General features: G+C 36.8%; 1 protein-coding gene, 1 long non-coding RNA gene and 3 other non-coding genes across 6 annotated transcripts; 4 read left to right on the top strand and 1 right to left on the bottom strand.

Annotated features, from left to right (window-relative positions):
• Positions 1-2630: 2630 nt before the first annotated feature.
• LOC133787277 (small nucleolar RNA R71) lies at positions 2631-2737 on the top strand. Its single transcript, XR_009872307.1, has one exon. It is a non-coding gene; the product is annotated as a small nucleolar RNA R71 (small nucleolar RNA).
• A 5377-nt stretch (positions 2738-8114) lies between these two features.
• On the bottom strand, positions 8115-9850 carry LOC133782468 (uncharacterized). Its single transcript, XM_062221787.1, has 2 exons — positions 9552-9850; positions 8115-8557 (listed from the first exon to the last, which is right to left on the bottom strand). The coding sequence occupies exons 1-2, from the start codon at positions 9712-9714 to the stop codon at positions 8274-8276; spliced, it is 447 nt and encodes a 148-aa protein (XP_062077771.1). The 5' UTR covers positions 9715-9850; the 3' UTR covers positions 8115-8273.
• A 120-nt stretch (positions 9851-9970) lies between these two features.
• On the top strand, positions 9971-13462 carry LOC133782470 (uncharacterized). Of its 2 annotated transcripts, none has more exons than XR_009870531.1 (2): positions 9971-11285; positions 12616-13462. It is a non-coding gene; the product is annotated as an uncharacterized LOC133782470 (long non-coding RNA). The 2 variants fall into 2 exon arrangements; XR_009870530.1 differs by having other exon boundaries at positions 9971-11292.
• On the top strand, positions 10453-10531 carry LOC133787805 (small nucleolar RNA R21). Its single transcript, XR_009872800.1, has one exon. It is a non-coding gene; the product is annotated as a small nucleolar RNA R21 (small nucleolar RNA).
• LOC133787804 (small nucleolar RNA R21) lies at positions 10604-10680 on the top strand. Its single transcript, XR_009872799.1, has one exon. It is a non-coding gene; the product is annotated as a small nucleolar RNA R21 (small nucleolar RNA).
• Positions 13463-18798: the final 5336 nt, after the last annotated feature.

The raw sequence follows: 18798 nt of genomic DNA, 5'->3' as shown, positions 1-18798 counted from the left end.
CAAAGGAATCTCCAAATACTGTCAAATCATCCATGAATACTTCCATACATTTCTCGATCATATCACTAAATATGCTCATCATGCATCGCTGGAAAGTGGCTGGAGCATTGCACAGGCCAAATGGCATACGCCGGAAGGCAAAAGTACCAAAAGGACAAGTGAATGTGGTCTTATCCTGATCTTCTAAGGCAATCTCGATTTGGTAATACCCTGAATAACCATCGAGAAAGCTATAGAAAGGATGACCTGCCACACGTTCCAATATTTGATCGATGAATGGAAGTGGAAAATGGTCTTTGCGGGTGGCTGCATTTAATTTTCTATAATCAATGCACATGCGCCACCCAGTTGTGACCTTGGTAGGAACAAGTTCCCCTTTTTCATTTGGTACCACTGTTACCCCAGATTTCTTGGGCACAACCTGAGTTGGGCTGACCCATTTACTATCAGCAACAGGATAGATTATGCCAGAATCCAGAAGTTTCAAGACTTCAGTCTTTACTACTTCCTTCATCGTTGGGTTCAATCTTCTTTGCGGGTCACGACGTGGTATAGCCCCGTCTTCCAATTGAATGTGATGGGAGCAAATTAATGGACTAATACCTTTGATGTCAGCTATCGTCCATCCTAATGCATCTCTTTGTTCTTGCAACACATTGATGAGTTGGAGCTCTTGTGTGGCAGTGATCTTGGAGGATATTATGACAGGAAAAGTGTTGTCAGCTCCCAGGAAAACATGCTTAAGACCGTCAGGAAGTTGGGCCAACTTTGGTTGAGGAGCTTGTTCAATAGATGGTTTTGGTGTTTCTCGATCTTGAGGGAGTTCCTCAAAGATTGGATTCCAAAACATGGTTCTTTTAGCCTGTGAGTGTTTAACGATTTCAGGGTTGATTGTCGACTCATCAGGCTCAGAACTTTCTGAAATTTGGAAGAGGTGATTAAAATGATTAGACGTGTATTTTGATTCGACCTCTTCCGAAATAAGTGTATCGATGAGATAGGATTGGAAACACTCATCGTTGTCAGGTGGTTGTTTGCCGATGTGGAAAACATTCACTTCTAGAGTCATGTTCCCGAAAGAGATTTTCATGAGACCATTCCTACAGTTAATGAGTGCATTTGCTGTTGCGAGGAAAGGTCTACCGAGAATGATGGGAATTTTGGACTCTATACTTACTTCAGATTGAGTGTCCAAGATGAGAAAGTCAACAGGGTAATAGAATTTTTCAATTTGAATCAGAACGTCTTCTACTATTCCCCGAGGTTTCTTAACTGATCGATCAGCCAGTTGTAGCACCACAGATGTGGGCTTGAGTTCTCCTAGACCTAATTGCAAGTATATTGAATATGGCATGAGATTTACACTTGCTCCTAAGTCTAGAAGGGCTTGACCAAATTCCTGTTCCCCTATTTGACATGAGATGGTGGGACAACCAGGATCTTTGTACTTAGGCGGTGTTTTGCAGTCAATTACCGCGCTAGCTTGTTCTGCCAAGAATGCAGTTTTCTTGACATGATGCTTTCTTTTAACGGTGCATAAATCCTTGATAACCTTGGCATAAGCCGGCACTTGTTTGATCACATGCAACAATGGCAAGTTGATCTTCACTTGTGTTAAAAGGTCTAGGATTTCACCATGATTTTCCAGTACCTTTCCAGTGGATTTCAAAGCTTGAGGAAAGGGTGCCTTTACTGGAATGTTTATTGGCACATCATTATCTGGAGCGGGCATTGACGTACTCGTTGTCTTTGTTAACGGTGAAACCGTACTTTGACCACTTCGAGTAGTTATGGCATTAACCTCTTTGAAATTTGTATCTGCAGAGGAGGAGGTTTGTGCCATGTGTTGCCCTTTTTGATGGATTAGAGGTTGAGCGGGAAGTTTCCCATGCTCTTGAATAGCCAAAGTAGTGTTTAGCTTTGTCATTTGGACTTTCATGTCTTTCATTTCCTCTACCATTTGTGTGAAACAAGCTTTGAGCTCTTGAGTTGAGGCTATTTGAGTTTGTGCAAGCATTTGCAAAGTACTCTCAAGAGAATTACTTGACTGCATGATATTTTGAGGAGCGTTGTATGATTTTGGTGGTTGTTGCTGCTCAGGCCTCCATTGGCTCCCAGATGCTTGGTTCGAATCCTTCCAGCTGAAATTTGGATGGTTGCGCCAACCAGGATTGTAAGTGTTTGAGAAAGGGTTATAAGGTTTCTTGTAATCCCCTAAGGCATTGCATTGTTCCTCTTTTCCTCCTCTTAACTCACTAAGAGTTGGGCACTCTTGCGGTTGATGTTCCGTTCCTCCACAGATGAAGCATGGATCTCGTGTCTCTACTTTTGCAGCCATGTGGATTCCTCTACCTTCTTGAGATTTGAAAGCCTCGAATTGTTGTCTCAATGATTCAATTTGGCTTTTGACGTTATCCTCTTCCTTCAATTGGTAGATTCCAGTTGATCGTGGCTTGTCCATAGGACTTGGTCCATTCCATGTGTAGGATTTTTCAGCAAGATCGTCGAGGTACTCGAAAGCTTCATCGGGATCTTTTTGAAGGAATTCGCCATTGCACATCATTTGTACGAATTGTCTTTGTCCGGTTGTGAGACCGTCATAGAAATAGCTGATCAGACGCCAGCTTTCGTATCCATGATGTGGGCATTGATTTATCAAATCTCTAAACCTCTCCCAAACCTGATGGAAAGTTTCATGGTCTTTCTGGATGAAGGTAGAGATTTGTCTCTTAAGGCTGCTAGTCTTATGGGGCGGGAAATATTTGGAAAAGAATGCTTTTGTCATTTCGTCCCATGTTCCGATAGATCTAGGCCTTAAGGAATACAACCAGCTTTTTGCTTTGTCTTTGAGTGAGAAAGGAAAGAATTTCAATCTCACAATGTTGGTGACATCAGCTCGGTTGTTGAATGTAGCCACCACCTCTTCGAATTCCCGAATATGCACGTACGGACTCTCATTTTCCAACCCATGGAAGGTTGGTAGGAGGTTAATCATGCCGGGTTTGAAATCGAAATTTGGCATATTGTTGGGATACATTATGCACGAAGGTGTGGCTGTACGCGTAGGATGTAAATATTCCTGTAGCGTTCTTGGTTGGACTTCATCTTGATGAGCCATCGTGGGTGGTTCAGGAAGTCTCGGTGAATCAGGAGTGTTTGAACGAATGGAAGAAAACGATGAACTAGGAGAGTTTTCTAAAGTTTCTACTTGTTGTCTCACAAATCTCCCTAGTGTGTCTCTGTTTCGTGGCATAAATATTTTTTTTATTTTTTATTTTTTATTTTGTAAGTATTATAAGCGCAAATATGTAATAATGTAATAAGTATACACCAAAATGTTCCCAGGCCAATTGGAAAGGCTGCCAAGGTACCACTTTAGGCCCAAGAGCTTTTCTAGAACTCCCCGAGGTTCTTAGAAAAGATTGGAGGGTAACGCTAACACAGACCTTATTTAAGAACCAATTTTTCTAAGACAGAACAAGTTTGGTTTTTACTAATTTCCACGATTACACAAATGTTCTCAATACTTTGTTTGATTTTTATTTTTGATTTTTATTTATTTATTTATTTTTTTTTCCGGAAAAAACCTAAATCTAAAATAAAAATTCTAAACTTAAAATTAAAAAAAAATGAATAAATAAAATAAATAAATAAAACTACTAAGGAAAAATAAAATAAAAGAGAAATTAAAAATTACACTACTTTTTTTTTATTTTATTTTTTATATATATTGAAAGAAAAAAATTAATTTACTAGGCAAACCTTTAATTGTAGAATTACCTCCCCGGCAACGGCGCCAAAAATTGATATCGCCCAATAAATTCCTAAGCGGTCGCAGTAGTAATCGGGCTATGTCGTATCCACAGAGAGGTAAAGTACAAAATTAAAAGAAAGATTAGTAAATTAAAAATAATAAACTTTGTAAAAATGTGAATTTGAAAAAGAATATAAACATTAAATGAATAAAATCGAGGGATTAGAATCAGAAAGAAAGTATGGAAGGCATAAGTTTCATTCATGCAAACATATATATATTTTAATAAAATTGATTCATTATACTCAACTATAATTCTACACCATTAATTATAGTTGGAAAATATATATATTAAAGCTCACCTTAAAATATGTTCTTTAATTAAATTATACTAACTTCTAATTTTAAAACCTATCATATTATATACTTTAGAGCGACAAAATACCAATGGCAGAATGCAGTAAAAAGCATATAATATAACAAATATTCTAAATTAAATTAAAAACCTAAATTACATAAGAAGAGCATGACTAGACTTATGTAAAAGATAATAATAAATTTAGAACAAAAATTAGAAAAAAATAAATTTAATTGTAACAAATATACAGAAATGAAGAACAAAATAAAGAATCAATATATTAAAAATATAATATTAAACATGAACTCCACTCTAGCCTTTCCACAAGAAAATTTAGCCTAAAATAGGCATTGTTTTCACTCAAGAAAATGTAAAAGAAAAATAGGAAAAGTAAGTGTTTTTCTCTCCAATACTCTCTACTATTCCCTTGCACAATCTCCTCCCATTTTTCACCATTTGGTACTCTATTTATAGTGTAAATAGGACTCAAAATCGTGTAAAACCGTGTATAAAATAGTGGGAAAGTGGCTTAAAAAGCTGATGAAAATGGGAGACACGGACTGGTCGTGGTCGGGTGCTAGGGAGCATGGGCTGACGAGTGGGACGCGTGGCGGGCTACGGTTCGCTGCTGGGCTGGAGGCGTCAGTCACGGTCGGGTCGTGGGAGACAAAGCAGGCGTGTCAGGCTGGCGTGTCAGGTGCAGTCGTCAGAACGTGGCAGGTGGCGTCAGGCATGTCAGGGAGGCTGGCGGCTGGCTGCTCGGCTTGGAGGCTCGGCTGGCTCGGCTCGGCGGCTCGGGTGGACGAATGGCAAGCTGCCATGTGGCAGCATGGGAGAGCAGAATTTTGCTTGGGCTTTGGCTGTTTTGGGCTTAATTTTGGGCCATTCCATCTTCAAAAATGCCATTTTCTTCATGATTTCTTCAATTTTAATTATTTATTTCCTCTTTCTTTTTCTTTGTGTCAAAAATCATTTTATTTCCTGAAAATTAAACACAAAATAAATTAAAATTAATATTTTCAAATATAAAATATATGACAATAAATCCATGAAAATATTAATTAAAACTTAATTAATTTTACACTTTAAGATTAATAAAATGATATTTTTGAGCACTAATCAATAGTCATGGCCATCTCTGAATTATGGCTGACTACGGCGTGATAGGCTGTTCACGCTATTTCCTCCTCGGGATGGCATTTCCCGAGCGTCAGGGGGAGGCTTGCGCTGGTCGTTGGGTCCCCGTGCATTGTTATGCCGTGGGGGGGCCCTGACCGCAGAGCCTAACTCGGTGTTCCTCCTATTGGCAGAAGGACGCTGCCCCCTGCTCGGTAGATTTGGCTCTTCATCCCCGGGGCGGCTGCCCTGCCCTATTCTGCCTCGGGCGTTGGGGATTGCCTCAATCAGCCTGAGATGGAGGCTGCTGCTCAGGATCCCTAGGTGGGACATCATCCTAAGCCACAGGCAGCTGCTCCGGCCTTTGAGGGCTTGCCGGCTAGAGCGGAGGGCTTGGATTAGGACCTCTTTGAGGTGGCGCATTCGGTGGCTGATCTGGCTAGAGGTTGGCACAGCCTGACTCTTGGCCAGTTGAATGACTGCTTCAAGGGCGGCCATGGCATCCCTCTGTCGACGATCCATTTCCGCCTGTCGCTCACTCAACTCCTGGCGCTGGCGTTCTGTCTCTTTGCTGCAGCGCCATCGTCTCCGCAGCACTCTCCTGATTGGCCCTTAATGTCAACTCATCTTGCAGCACTCCTAGCGTTGCCCTCAGTGTTTCAGAATCTAACTCTTCCTCATCAAACTCCAAATGTGGTTCATTCTCAGCCACATTTGGGGGAGGAGGTTGGGATGGTGCTGCGCCAGCAGCCTGTCCAATCTTCTTGGATGTTTTCGCCATTAGATTTTCTCATAGTTTTTCCTCAAACTCTCAATGAAAGCACCTTGACCCTTGATTTGGTCAACGACACAGAGTCAAATGTACGACAAAAGATAAAACGACAATTAAGAAAGATAATCCAATGGAAAAGAAGAAAACACCAAGGATTTATAGTGGTTCGGCCCCAAAGAATGGTAATGACCTACGTCCACTTAGTGCTATTATTAATATTGAATCTCAAAGCCGTGATCAAAGAACTAGGGTTCTTGAGTTTCACAAACCTTGGAAGAAATACAATAAAACGATGGATAATTGCACTATAGCTCTCTCTCTCTATCTTCGCAAAGAAATTCAGGGATCAAAAGTCCCCTCCTTGAGTTATTTCATGCATATTTATACTCTCAAGGAGGGTTACATGGGCCAACGGGCCATATCTTTCCTTAATAACCGCGTATTAAGGTAATACTGAGGAAATATTCAATGCAATTATTATAAGATTACAATCTTAGAAGGAAACAAATCAAATTATACGACCAGCCTGGTCGTATCTAAAAGTTAAGCCCTGACGAAGCGATGTGCCTCTGGTCGATAGTCGAACAACACTTCTGCCACGTCATCAACAGCCATTTTTTGGGTAAACACCTCTTAAGGGAGGCTCTCGCATAACCCTCTCGTGTAGTCTTCTTGCATATTGATCTCTAGACAACATGTCTTACAATCGCGTCGTGTTATGCTACAAGATGATTTTGGGGAGTTCTTTTGTACCAGGTCATGGTGACATCTCAAGTGATGCCTCGAGATGACACGACATTGCGCAAAGGTCTCAAGCACAGTGAAGGGGCTCGCGAGGTGGTGCTCGATAAGGGTCGCGATATGCGAGGGCTCGCGCATGGTGAAGGGCCTTGCGAAGTGGCGCCACATTAGGACGTCGTGATATGTGAGGGCTCGCACATGGTGAAGGGCCTTGAGAAATGGCACCGCATAAGAGCCTCGTGATATGGGGCTTGCACATGATGAAGAGCCTCGCAAAGTGGTGTTGCAATGGCCTCGCGACATGCAAGGCTCGTGGTGTGAAGGATCCCACTATGTACTAAAGCCTCATGCAGGGTGCCACACAAGTCTCTTAAGGTGCGACCTCACGCAACGACCCCTTGAGGCGAGGTCTCGCAGCGTGACCCTTAGGGGCGCAACGAGATCGCGTCGGGGCATAAAGATTTCCAGAAATGGGGTCTCACTAGAAAAAATTTCCATGCTTACACCTTGCGAGATGAGGGTAGCCTTATGGAGTTTGATAAGTGCAGAGTTTTTGACGTCCAAAGTTGTTTAGTGAATATATTAAAATAAGAATGTTTACTTTAATTAATTATATTGGGAGAATGAGGTATTGATAGTTTCGTGTTACCTATGTTTGGTAAATTTGTAGGAAATATGATTCAATTGTTTAGTGTAGAGAATGATCTCTTAACTATATTTTATTATTGAATTCTTATTTGTGTTTATCATGCTTCATTTTAATTCTTTAAATTCTCAAAACTGTCTTTTTATTAAACTTAATAATTCTTGAATGATAAATTGAATTGATAGTCCTCGTGGGTCGACGCTTACTGCCACTATACCCAAGTAGGCAATATAATTTAGAATCAATAATTGTTTAAATTGGTACGGTATACGACACACATCAACGAATTGAGGTCAACAATGTAAGAGATTGAGTGAGAATGAGAGCGAAACTGAGTATGAGAAAAATGAGTAAATGAGAGATAACAGCAGTAAAGAGAGGTAAAAATTGTGTCATGGTATTTTGGGAAGAATATGAAAGATTAGCACAAAAAGGTGTTTTTTTTTTAAATTTTGCCCCCACATTAAGCATAGAAGCTCAAACTTCCCCTTGAAATATGAAACTTTTGGAACATACAAGCATTGGAATCATAAATAATTGATTAAATGACATTAAATTTGAGCCAATATCGGTCATTTTCCCCCACTTTTTTCAATCTAAATTCTAACTTTTGTTTGTAAATCTGTGAATACGTCAGGGACAATCATATCAAAAACCCATCTTTTTGGTTAGTATGCCAACTAGGAATGTGTAATGCACAAACTCAAAGCAAAAAGAAGTCCAAGTCTCAAGCTTAAAACAAACAATAGACGTAAGATGACTAGACTACATGCATAAGCGGATGTTTCAAATAAATATGCCAAATCTTATTTTTCACTACTCAGCTGAAGATTGCTTATATTTTGACTTTATATATGTATATACAAAAGGAAGGAGTCTAAAGATTTCAAATACAGTATGTCGGGACACTGGCAGGTCGATATACGAAAGTCCTAACAGTGTGAGAGTAACCTGATGGATGAGTATAACCGAACTTCACTCCTGAGCTGCCTTCACCAAGATGAGTGCAGTGCTCATGGAAGCTGCTTATAGGTCGTGCCAGGCACGCATCCCAGCGGTCGCTCTCGGGCATTGTCTCCGCCACTGTGTATATTCCCTTAGCATTAGTGAATGCCTGGTAATTTAGAACTTCCCCAGATTTTGTGATGCAAAGAACAGCTACTTCAGCACCTGCATTTCACAAATCAAAACTACCCTTTACTGATGTATCCTCATATCTAAAAACAAACTAGGATGAGACTAGAAGTATTTGAAGATCATTAATAATGCGGATATAAGTATTACAATCCACTTATAGCTGGTAAATGGATGAGCTATTCACATATTTTATTATATCATGCAATGTCATTATTTGGTAGTGGTAGCAACCTAGCAGGCTCATTTTGAAGACAACGAACAAAGATGTTAATTGATCCGATTCGTCTCAAAGCTTGTAAACAAGTTAAAACAGATTTATTCCAGCCAGTTGAATCTTTAATATCACCATTTTGTCGGTATCAATTGATTGAAATCGCCTATCATTTAGTAATGACTTAAATATTCATCTAGAACAACAATATATAACTCTCAACATAAACAAATGATCAACAATGAACTGAAATACTCCTGAGAAGAAAACTGAGTTGTTCCACATCCAAATAGCTCAAGGTAAAGAAAAAGGTGTTTTAGGATACAGTCTCTTTCTATTTCAAGAAAATGAAACCAAATTTCAATTGGTAATTGCAATACATATTAGATCAAATAAAAGGACATTATGGAATGAAAATTTCAACGCACACAAATGATGATCTTGATTGAACTAGACCAAAGATTACACATCGAACATATCTAAAATTCTCAACAACAAAAAAAAAGTAACATACACACAAAGTCCGAGCACAAACATGTTAGTATGTCAATGAACTCTCCACGCTATTACGAAAATTGGCGATAGAAGTATCACTGACACCAAATTAAAAACCGGCTAAAATGAGGTTTTTTACTAGAACAGGAATATCATCACCAACCCACAAAATATTATAATTAAAAGCTGGAACCAACAAAAAAAAAATCCAACCGTAAATAAAAATCATAGCAACCCATTTCATTAATACAATTGCACTATATGAAATGGCCAATTGAGCAAATCATACATATATATGTATATATATGGAGAGAGTTGGACCTTCAAGAACATGATCTTCAGGTCCAATTGAGGAATCACCACAGACATCACAGACGACTCTACCATGGATCTCGCCGGTCCAAGCTTGTACACCAGAAATGAATAATAATACCATCAAAAGAAGATAACCCATCAGCAGATTCTTCTTTTGCGGAGCTTCCATGGCGTTTCTTGGTATTCCCAAACTTTAAATCTCCACTGTGGCTATCTATACACACATAGAGAGAGGCTTACATACGCAAGTATCGACGGTCCTGTTAGTGGCCCAGTGTGCTCAACTCCTCTACGGTTAATCAGTGTCGGTAGCGGAGTAAAGCAAACAAAAAAAACAAAAATTCAAAACGACACCGTTGCGTTTTATTATTATTATTTTTTAAATAAAATTGAATGTCTATATAAAGAAGGGTCAATCGCATAGAAAATACCCTAGCAGCCTCCGAGTCTTGAGTGTTGCACTCTGCCTTTCTCCCTCTCTAACTCTTCAAGGTCATTTTGTTATCCTTAATTGTTCAATATGGAACTACTAATTGGTTTTTGTATGTTGAGGATTTTGTTGATCGCTCTTAATTTTTAACTGCAATTTTTTTTTGTTTTTTTTTTCTCTCTCACATTCACTACTTGGAACTATATCCCTGTGACGAGTTAATTATTTAAGTTAAAAGTAGTATGAAATCTCTTTGATGTAAATATATTTTCTGAGGGATTAGTATGTTTCGTTAACCTCTTGCAATTTGATTTTTTCCTCTTTCTTCTCAAGAAATTAAAAAAATATATCCAGTGGGATTTGGTGAATTAATTATTATTACACCTCGGGTTCTTCATGTTTCCTTGCCTATTGCATATCAATTTTTTTACTCTTATGATTTTATTCTCTGAAACCCTTAAATTTGTTTTTATTTTTCATCTCAGTGAAGATTAGAGTATGATTTTAAAAGTAGTGGACAGAATTCCATTGTTGATTATCATCATTCTGAGAGATTTGCTAAATGTTATTTATTTGCCATATTATTCGTCTTTTATTCATTTATATTGAACTGTCGATTGTAGTTTTGAATCTCAATGACGATTGGTATATAAATTAAATTAGTGGACTGACTTCCATTGATGATTACAACCATTCTGAGAGATTTGCAATTTCGTTGAGGGGTTCACTTATTTTTTACCATTCTGAGCTTGTGCAAAAAAAAAAAAAAAGAACTATTGGATGCGTTAGCGTTTTCTCAGAAAAAATATTTTATTATTTTCGTTAGCTTGAACCTTTGGATGCCAATGACTTAGTTTCTAATTATCACACAAGCTAATGGAATGTGCACTTCAACGTCAATTCTTTTTTTTTTTTTCCTGAATTGAGTTGATTATTTAGCTTCCGAAAGTAAAATACTAACCTAAAATAAAGCAGGCAAGAGCCCACTATTTGCATTACGTGGAATCAAATCTATATATACATTAGGTAATTCATGAGGATAAAGCAGTAGCTTTTAAAGGCAATCCAAGATTTGTCAGTGTGGGCATGCTTTTCGGATGCTCCCCTGCACCGGGTTTTTACAATCAATGAAGAGATGAAACTTTTAGATTCGAAGCCTTTGGCAAGTCGTCATCCCATGAAAGCAGAGCCAGCAGACTTTGCTCGAAAGCATTTTGCGGCAGCTGCCTCGACATAATAGAGACCATCCGAATGATCACTGAGGCACGCGACGGAGGAAATGGTGGAAATGACCACATCTGGAAAGCATTGTAAGAGGTCGTTTTACTTTTCTTAAAAAAACTTATGGTTTTCACAAAAATAATTTTTAAAAATAAGTGTTCTTAATTTTTTTTTACATACTTTTACTTGTTATTATTTCATATTATTCTTGTTAATTTATTTTTTATTATTTTTTTATACTCACATTTTCTAACATCGCCTTTCATCTAATTATATTATTTTCAAAAAATAATTTTTTAAAACAAAATTACAGAAAATAAAGTTCTTAAATTTTTCTTGTCAATCTTATTCTCATGTAATATTTTTCATTATTATCTTACATTATTTTTTTTCTCTCATTTAATTTGTTGCTCTTTATTTTTTCTTTCCTCGTTTTCTCTTACATCACTTTTTTTTTCTTATTTTCTTTTTATATTTCACATCACTTATTATTTTGTTATTTTTTATCTCTTTTGTTACTTGTTATCTTATTATATATTTTTATTTATTTTTTATTTTTATATCAAATCTTCCCTTTTTTCTTTCTTATAACAATTTATTTTTCTTCGTCAAAATTTTTTTCTTTACTTTTTCTCTCTTATCAAATTTTATTTACAAATTTTAAAAAAATAAAACTAAAAGATTATTTTTAAAAAATACTAACTCTAAACCCTTTTTGTTTTTTAAAAGCTACAAAAAAAATATTTATTCTCATTTTTTAAACTACAATTTTGAAAACAAAAAACAGAAAATAATTTCAAACAAATCTGAACTTTTTTTTTTCTTTTTGTTTTCTCAATTATTATCCAAAAGCTTTAAGAAGTTTATTAAAAAAATATTTGTAATGTAATAATTTTTCAAACATTATGAATATACGAATAAAAAAAAGTATTCGTTGGAAGGAGTGTGAATGTTTTTGATATATTCAATTTGAATTTGCTTATATCTTGAAGAAAAATAAGAAAGTCATCATAACAGTCATCATAATGAACAGTTATAATGAACAGGACTTCAAAAGTAGTGATGAGAAAGAAAATTCTAATATTGTCTTAACTTTTATTTAGATTGGCTTACTACCTCTCTTTGTGTAGGTGAATGAAAATTTTGTTTGTTTAAATAATATTATTTCAACAGATGAGCTCTCATAGTGATTCGAATGAATCCGATTTGGATGATGATTCCTTAAAAGAATCATACAAAAAGTGTGCTTAGTTCTCAAGAAGAGAAATGAAGAACTTGACTCTTGTTAAAAATATGAAACTGATATTGTTGCTAAATATTATGAAATCTAACATCTCTCTAATGAAGTTGATTAAATTGTGAAAAGTGTCAAAATGTTTGATCTTAAATTTATGATTTTGGATGATGTTCTGCTTGCAGGTCAAAATACTTGTGATTTTTCTATGCGGATCAAATGGATTCAAACGTAAAGGAAAAACATTTTTTTATTTATGGAAATCTTCTTGTTGTTTCAACAACTCATCTTTTCTGCAGGAACAATTCAGACCTATGTGACCTCAACTTCTCAACACATGAGAAATAGATTAGAAATTTTCAGAATAAAAAAATTGGTCATTTTGTTCTAATTTCCCACTTCTGTGGAATGAAATGTCATATTTGACCTAAATGTTTTACCTTAATGAACTTTCTTCAAAAAAAATTAATTTAATCATCATGCTAATATGAGACAAATGCTCTTGAAGAAAATGATTCCACCTAAGAAACTTTGGGTGAAGAAAAATTAATTCAAATGTCTTGCGTCCTTTACTTGTTTTAGTGTGCTTCTAACTCTTGGTTTTTTTATAGTGATTGTTCTAGGCATATGACGGGTAACAAAAACTCATTGGCTTCGAGACTTTGAAAAATTGGGAAACCACATTTGGAGATAGTAAGTCTTGTAAGGTATTTGGTAGTGGCACTCTATATTCTAAAGGACAACCAAAGTTGCAAAATGTTCATTTGGTTGATGAACATAAAACTATTTAGTATAATTCAAATTTGTGATCAAGACTTGTTTGTAAATTTTTCTTATGATAATTGTTTTGTACTTGACCAAGATGGAAAATGAGTTTTGAAGGGTTATATAAATTTGTTGATAATTGTTACACATTATACTAATTTGTGTCATGACAAACATGGTCATGTGAATTTTGAAAATTTGAGAAAAATTGTAAGTGTGAGTTATGTTCATGATTTACTGAATTTAAGTAAATATTCTTTTGGTAAATGTGAATCATGTCGATTGGAAAAACATTTGAAAATTTATCACGAAAAGTGTTTTTGTGTTGATGGTGTGTTGCGACGCACAAGAGAACTAGTTGAAAATAAAACTTTGGTCTTAGAATATGTTGAGATTGCTAAAAAAGTTGCGAATATTTTCACAAAATCCCTAGATGCGTTTAAGTTTGATTCTCTCAAAAAATCCTTTGTGGTTTGTACTAATTAATTTTTTTTATTGTTTTTTGTCATATCCTAGACACTGTGTTGCTCAAAAGTTGTATTGTTCTTGTCCAAATTGAAAAATAAATATTAGTTTTTAACATTATTTTACTAATTGGTTAGCTTTTCTAGTTAATATATCATGCTTAGTAGTCTCAAAAAATGGATAGGTCTAACCATTTAATATTTTTATGAATCAATATGTGTATGTGGTGTGTGAGTATATAACATTTTTTTATCTTGTTTCAAGCTACATTTTACGAATAGAGCTACATGCATTGGGGTGTGAAAGTCATCCATGAGTAAGTTGGAACTATGTGTCTAAAATTATGTAAAAGATACTCTACCATATAAAAAGGGCTACCATCAGTGTAGTGTAAAAGCGCTAAGATGGGTTTTTTTTTTACTTTTACATCAATTTTTCTCATTTTTTTCTTATATCAATTTTTCTTCATTAAAATTTTTTTCCTTACTTTTTCTCTCTTTTCAAATTTTATTTAAGATTTTTAAAAAAAATACTAACTAAACACCTGTTGTTTTTTAAAAACTACAAAAAAATATTTATTCTCATTTTTTAAAATACAATTGAAAATAAAAAACAGAAAACAATGTCAAACAGGTCTTAAATTTTCTTTTTTTCTTTTTCTTTTCTCACTTATTATAAAAAATCTTTAAGAAGTTTATGAAAAAAAAATTGTAAGAATAAAAATATGTCTAAATCCTCCAAAGGTAATAAGTTTTCCAAACTTTTTTAATATACGAATAAAAAATTTATTCGATGTAAGGAGTGTGAATGTTTTTGACATATTTAATCTGAATTTGCCTATATCTTGAAGAAAAATAAGAAGGTCATGACAGCCACTTAGAATGAACAGAACTAGGAAAGTAGTGATGAGGAAGAAAGTTCTAATATTGTCTTAACTTTTATTTAGACTGGCTTACCTCTCTTTGTGTTGTTGTTTGTTTAAATAATATTATTTCAGCGGATGAGAGTTCCCATGGTGATTCGAATGAATCCAATTTGGATGATGATTCCTTAAAAGAATCATACAAAAACATGTATAATCAATGGTTGAAAGTATGTTTAGATAATCGTTTAATGATATATAATAACAAAGTTCTCAAGAAGATAAATGAAGAACTTGACTCTTGTTAAAAATATGAAATTGATATTATTGCTAAAGATTATGAAATCAAACATTTGTCTAATGAAGTTGATCAAATTGTGAAAAGTGTCAAAATGCTTTATCCTAGATCTACGGTTTTGGATGATATTTTGGATAGGTCTTGAAAGATTTTTTGGCCACAAAAGAATATTTTGGCATTATTATATTTATATATATACCTTTGTGCTATTATAAAAAAAACAAAAAATAAAAATTTGATCATTCAGGGGAATAGTTAAAATATTGACAATTTCTTTTAGGCATTGATGATCATATTCTTAGACAAGAAAAAGTTTTCATTTTCTAAATTTTTGTGGAGTTTTGGTTGGTACCAATTTTTTTTCTTCCACTTCATTTTCACTTATTCTTCTTGTTTATTTGTTTCCTAAATCTAACATGTGCGCAGACAACCATGGTGATGAACTATGATGAAAGTGTGTTTGGCCTCTGATGGTGTTCCTTTGCTCTTTTGATAGACAAAAAGGGGAGGAATTATTATTTAAGTTTAATGTTCTTCTGCTAATTGATCGAGTTTGGAACATATTCTATGCCTTATTTTTTATTATATCTTGCGTAGGGGCAATTTTGAGTAAACTCTATGCTTCAACTAATCTCTGTAGTGTAAAAGTGCTAAGATGGGTTATTCATGCAACTTGCGAAAAATGCTAAAATTTGCAACTTGTGTAATGCCCTGGATAGCCAAGACCGCTACACTGTGTATTTATAAAGGTGCAGGACCTGCTAATTAAGTCATTCAGGTAAAAACGTGTCACTGAAACCATTAATGAACTAGGGTTATAAGGTTTTGGTCACAAAAGATACATTGCGTATAACTAAACATTTTGAATAAGGGATCCCAAAAGAAACAGTGTTCGAAAGTCAGTTTACAAAATTTCTAGAGTACAAAAAACCACTAGCCACTCTAAGGGCAAGACAGACATTTATGGTTCTCCTGTTCCTGTCTCCTCCTCAACCGTGGCAGCCGAGCAGCTGATCCTGTACATTCCGCCTTCAGAGCTCTCCGATTCAAGGCTGATCAAGCTTGCCCTTCCTTTACCTGCACCACGTAGCACCTGTAAGCCAAGACCCAGCAAGAAAGTATAACATTATAGTACAAACAATGATAACAATTGAATAATCCTTAAAGCATGTTCATACGCTTAGCATACCACACTAATCACATAGTCCATAGACATAACCAGAGAATCAACAAACCAACACTCAGCTATTCAGCATGACAAATCCATCAATCAATAATAATAATAATAATAATAATAATCAAATCACATGATAATCAGGGTCGACGCCCTTAGGTCGCACCCTCTGTTTACCCCACTGACTCCGGTCCGCTTAAACCGAGCTCAGTGAATATTAAGCTGTCCTCAACTACCAGTGGCTGAGCCGCGCCCTATGCGCCAATGTAAACTCCGGCACTCTTAGGTCGTTTGTTTATTATTCACATGACATAATACCATCCTTTATTAAAGCATACAAAATAGGGAACCCTTAGTCCCATTATAAATTCACAACCGGGTGCAGTTTTCTTACCTTTAATTTCCAAGTGTACTGATTCGAGAGACGCCTCTTGAGCACGATCCGTTTCCCGAGCCCTAGCTTAGTACCTAGTCACAACCAAGATAAATGATACCATTAATAATTGTAAAAATGTTTATGAGTAAAGTTCTAGCCTCTGAGACATCGAATCCCACCAAACACGGTAGTGAGATCGACCCACATAATAATGTGGTCCTCACAATTATAACATATAATCATATTTACGCCCTCAATGGGCTAAAAATACAAATTTTACCCCAAGCTAAACGGGGCGTACATGCATACTAATACTCGTAGACATGCATTTCACATATACATTCATATAACCATACAAGCATGCTTATCATAGAATCATGCATTAAACTACTTAATTCACACATAAACCAATCGTGCCCTCCCGGCACACTAATCAAGGCCATTAAGCCTTATTAGTGATTTTGGGTCGTTACAACTATCCCCTCCTACTGAGAATTTCGTCCACAAAATTTACCTGAATAGCTCGGGATACTGATTCCGCATCACTGACTCAAGGTCCTAGGTCGCTTCCTCGACCTTGCTATTCCTCCACAATACTTTAACTAGTGGTATTGTCTTATTCCGTAGAACCTTGTCCTTCCGATCTAAAATTTGAACCGGTTGTTCCTCATAGGACAAATCTGTCTGTAATTCTAGGTCCTCATACTTTAGCACATGTGTCGTATTTGAGACATACTTCCGCAACATAGAAACATGGAACACATCATGAACTCCCGACAACGATGGTGGCAAGGCCAACTTGTAAGCCACCTGTCCAATCCTCTCTAGAATCTCGAAAGGTTCAACAAACCGAGGGCTCAGCTTGCCTTACTCCAAATCTTCTCACCCCTCGAAGTGGAGAAACTCGCAGAAACACGTGGTCCCCAACCTGGAACTCCAAGTCTCTACGCTTAGGATCAGCGTAGCTTTTCTGTCTACTCTGCGAAGCAAGCATCCTGGCTCGGATCTTCTCAATAGCTTCACTTGTCTTATGAACTATGTCTGACCCCAAGTATTTCCTCTCACCCATCTCATCCCAATGAATGGGCGACCTACACTTCCTTCCATATAGCATTTCATAAGGAGTCACTCCAATCGTTGACTGACAACTGTTGTTATACGAAAATTCAATCAACGGGAGATACTTACTCCAAGATCCCTCGAAGTCAATCACACACGCCTTAAGCAATCCTCCAACCCCTAAATCATCCTTTCAGACTGCCCATCAGTCTGAGGATGAAAGGCTGTGCTAAACTTTAACTAAGTCCCCATGGCTCTCTGCAGAGCTCCCCAGAACTTGGAGGTAAAGATAGGATCTCGATCAGATACAATAGACATAGGAACCCCGTAGAGATGAACTATCTCCCTCACATACAACTCTGCATACTGCTCCACTGTGTAAGTCGACTTCACCGGTAGAAAATGAGTTGACTTGGTGTATCTATCCACTATCACCCACACCGAGGCAAGAAGCCCCACAGTCTTGGGTAAACCTCCCACAAAGTCCATGGTAATGTCCTCCCATTTCCACTCAGGAATACCCAAAGGTTGAAGCAACCCTGCTGGTCGCTGATGCTCAGCTTTCACCTACTAACATGTCAAACACCTGGCCGCATACTCCACCACATCCTTCTTCATCCCGGGCTACCAATATAATGTCTGTAGATCTTGATACATCTTCGTGGTACCCGGATGAAGCGAGTACGACGTAGTGTGAGACTCATCTAGTATCTCTCGCCTGATCCTTTCATCTGTCGGAACACAAATCTGTTCTTGATATCGAAGCATACCAGCCTCATAAACAGAATAATCCTTAGCCATCCCTGCTAAGACATTCTGTCTAACAACCTGTAACTGCACATCTACCAATTGACCCTCCTTGATCCGCTCTAGTAGGGTCGACTGCAAAGTAATATTGGCCAATCAGCCCACCACCAGCTCTATCCTTGCCCTGGTCATCTCATCTGCTAATTCTCTGGAGATCTGAACAGAACTAAATAACTGCCTCGAGCCCCTCCGGCTCAATGCATCTGCCACCACATTGGCTTTCTCTGGGTGGTAAAGAATATCACAATCATAATCCTTTACCAACTAACCAATGCCTCTGCCTCATGTTCAGATCTTTCTAGGTGAAGAAATACTTCAAACTTTTATGGTCAGTGTATATCTTGCACTTCTCCCCCCATACAGGTAATGTCTCCACACCTTCAGTGCGAATACCACTGCCGCCAGTTCTAGATCACGGGTAGGATACCGCTGCTCATACTCCTTCAGCTGTCGTGATGCATAAGCTATAACTTTCTCATTCTGCATCACCACACAACCTAAACCCATCCTAGATGCATCACAGTATACCACAAACTTTCCTTCCTCCGAAGGAAGACTCAGC

The sequence above is a fragment of the Humulus lupulus genome, chromosome 6 (assembly GCF_963169125.1).
Source record: "Humulus lupulus chromosome 6, drHumLupu1.1, whole genome shotgun sequence".
Taxonomy (NCBI): Eukaryota; Viridiplantae; Streptophyta; class Magnoliopsida; order Rosales; family Cannabaceae; genus Humulus; species Humulus lupulus.
Note: the sequence above shows the minus strand (reverse complement) of the source record. Positions and strands in the feature narration are given on the sequence as shown.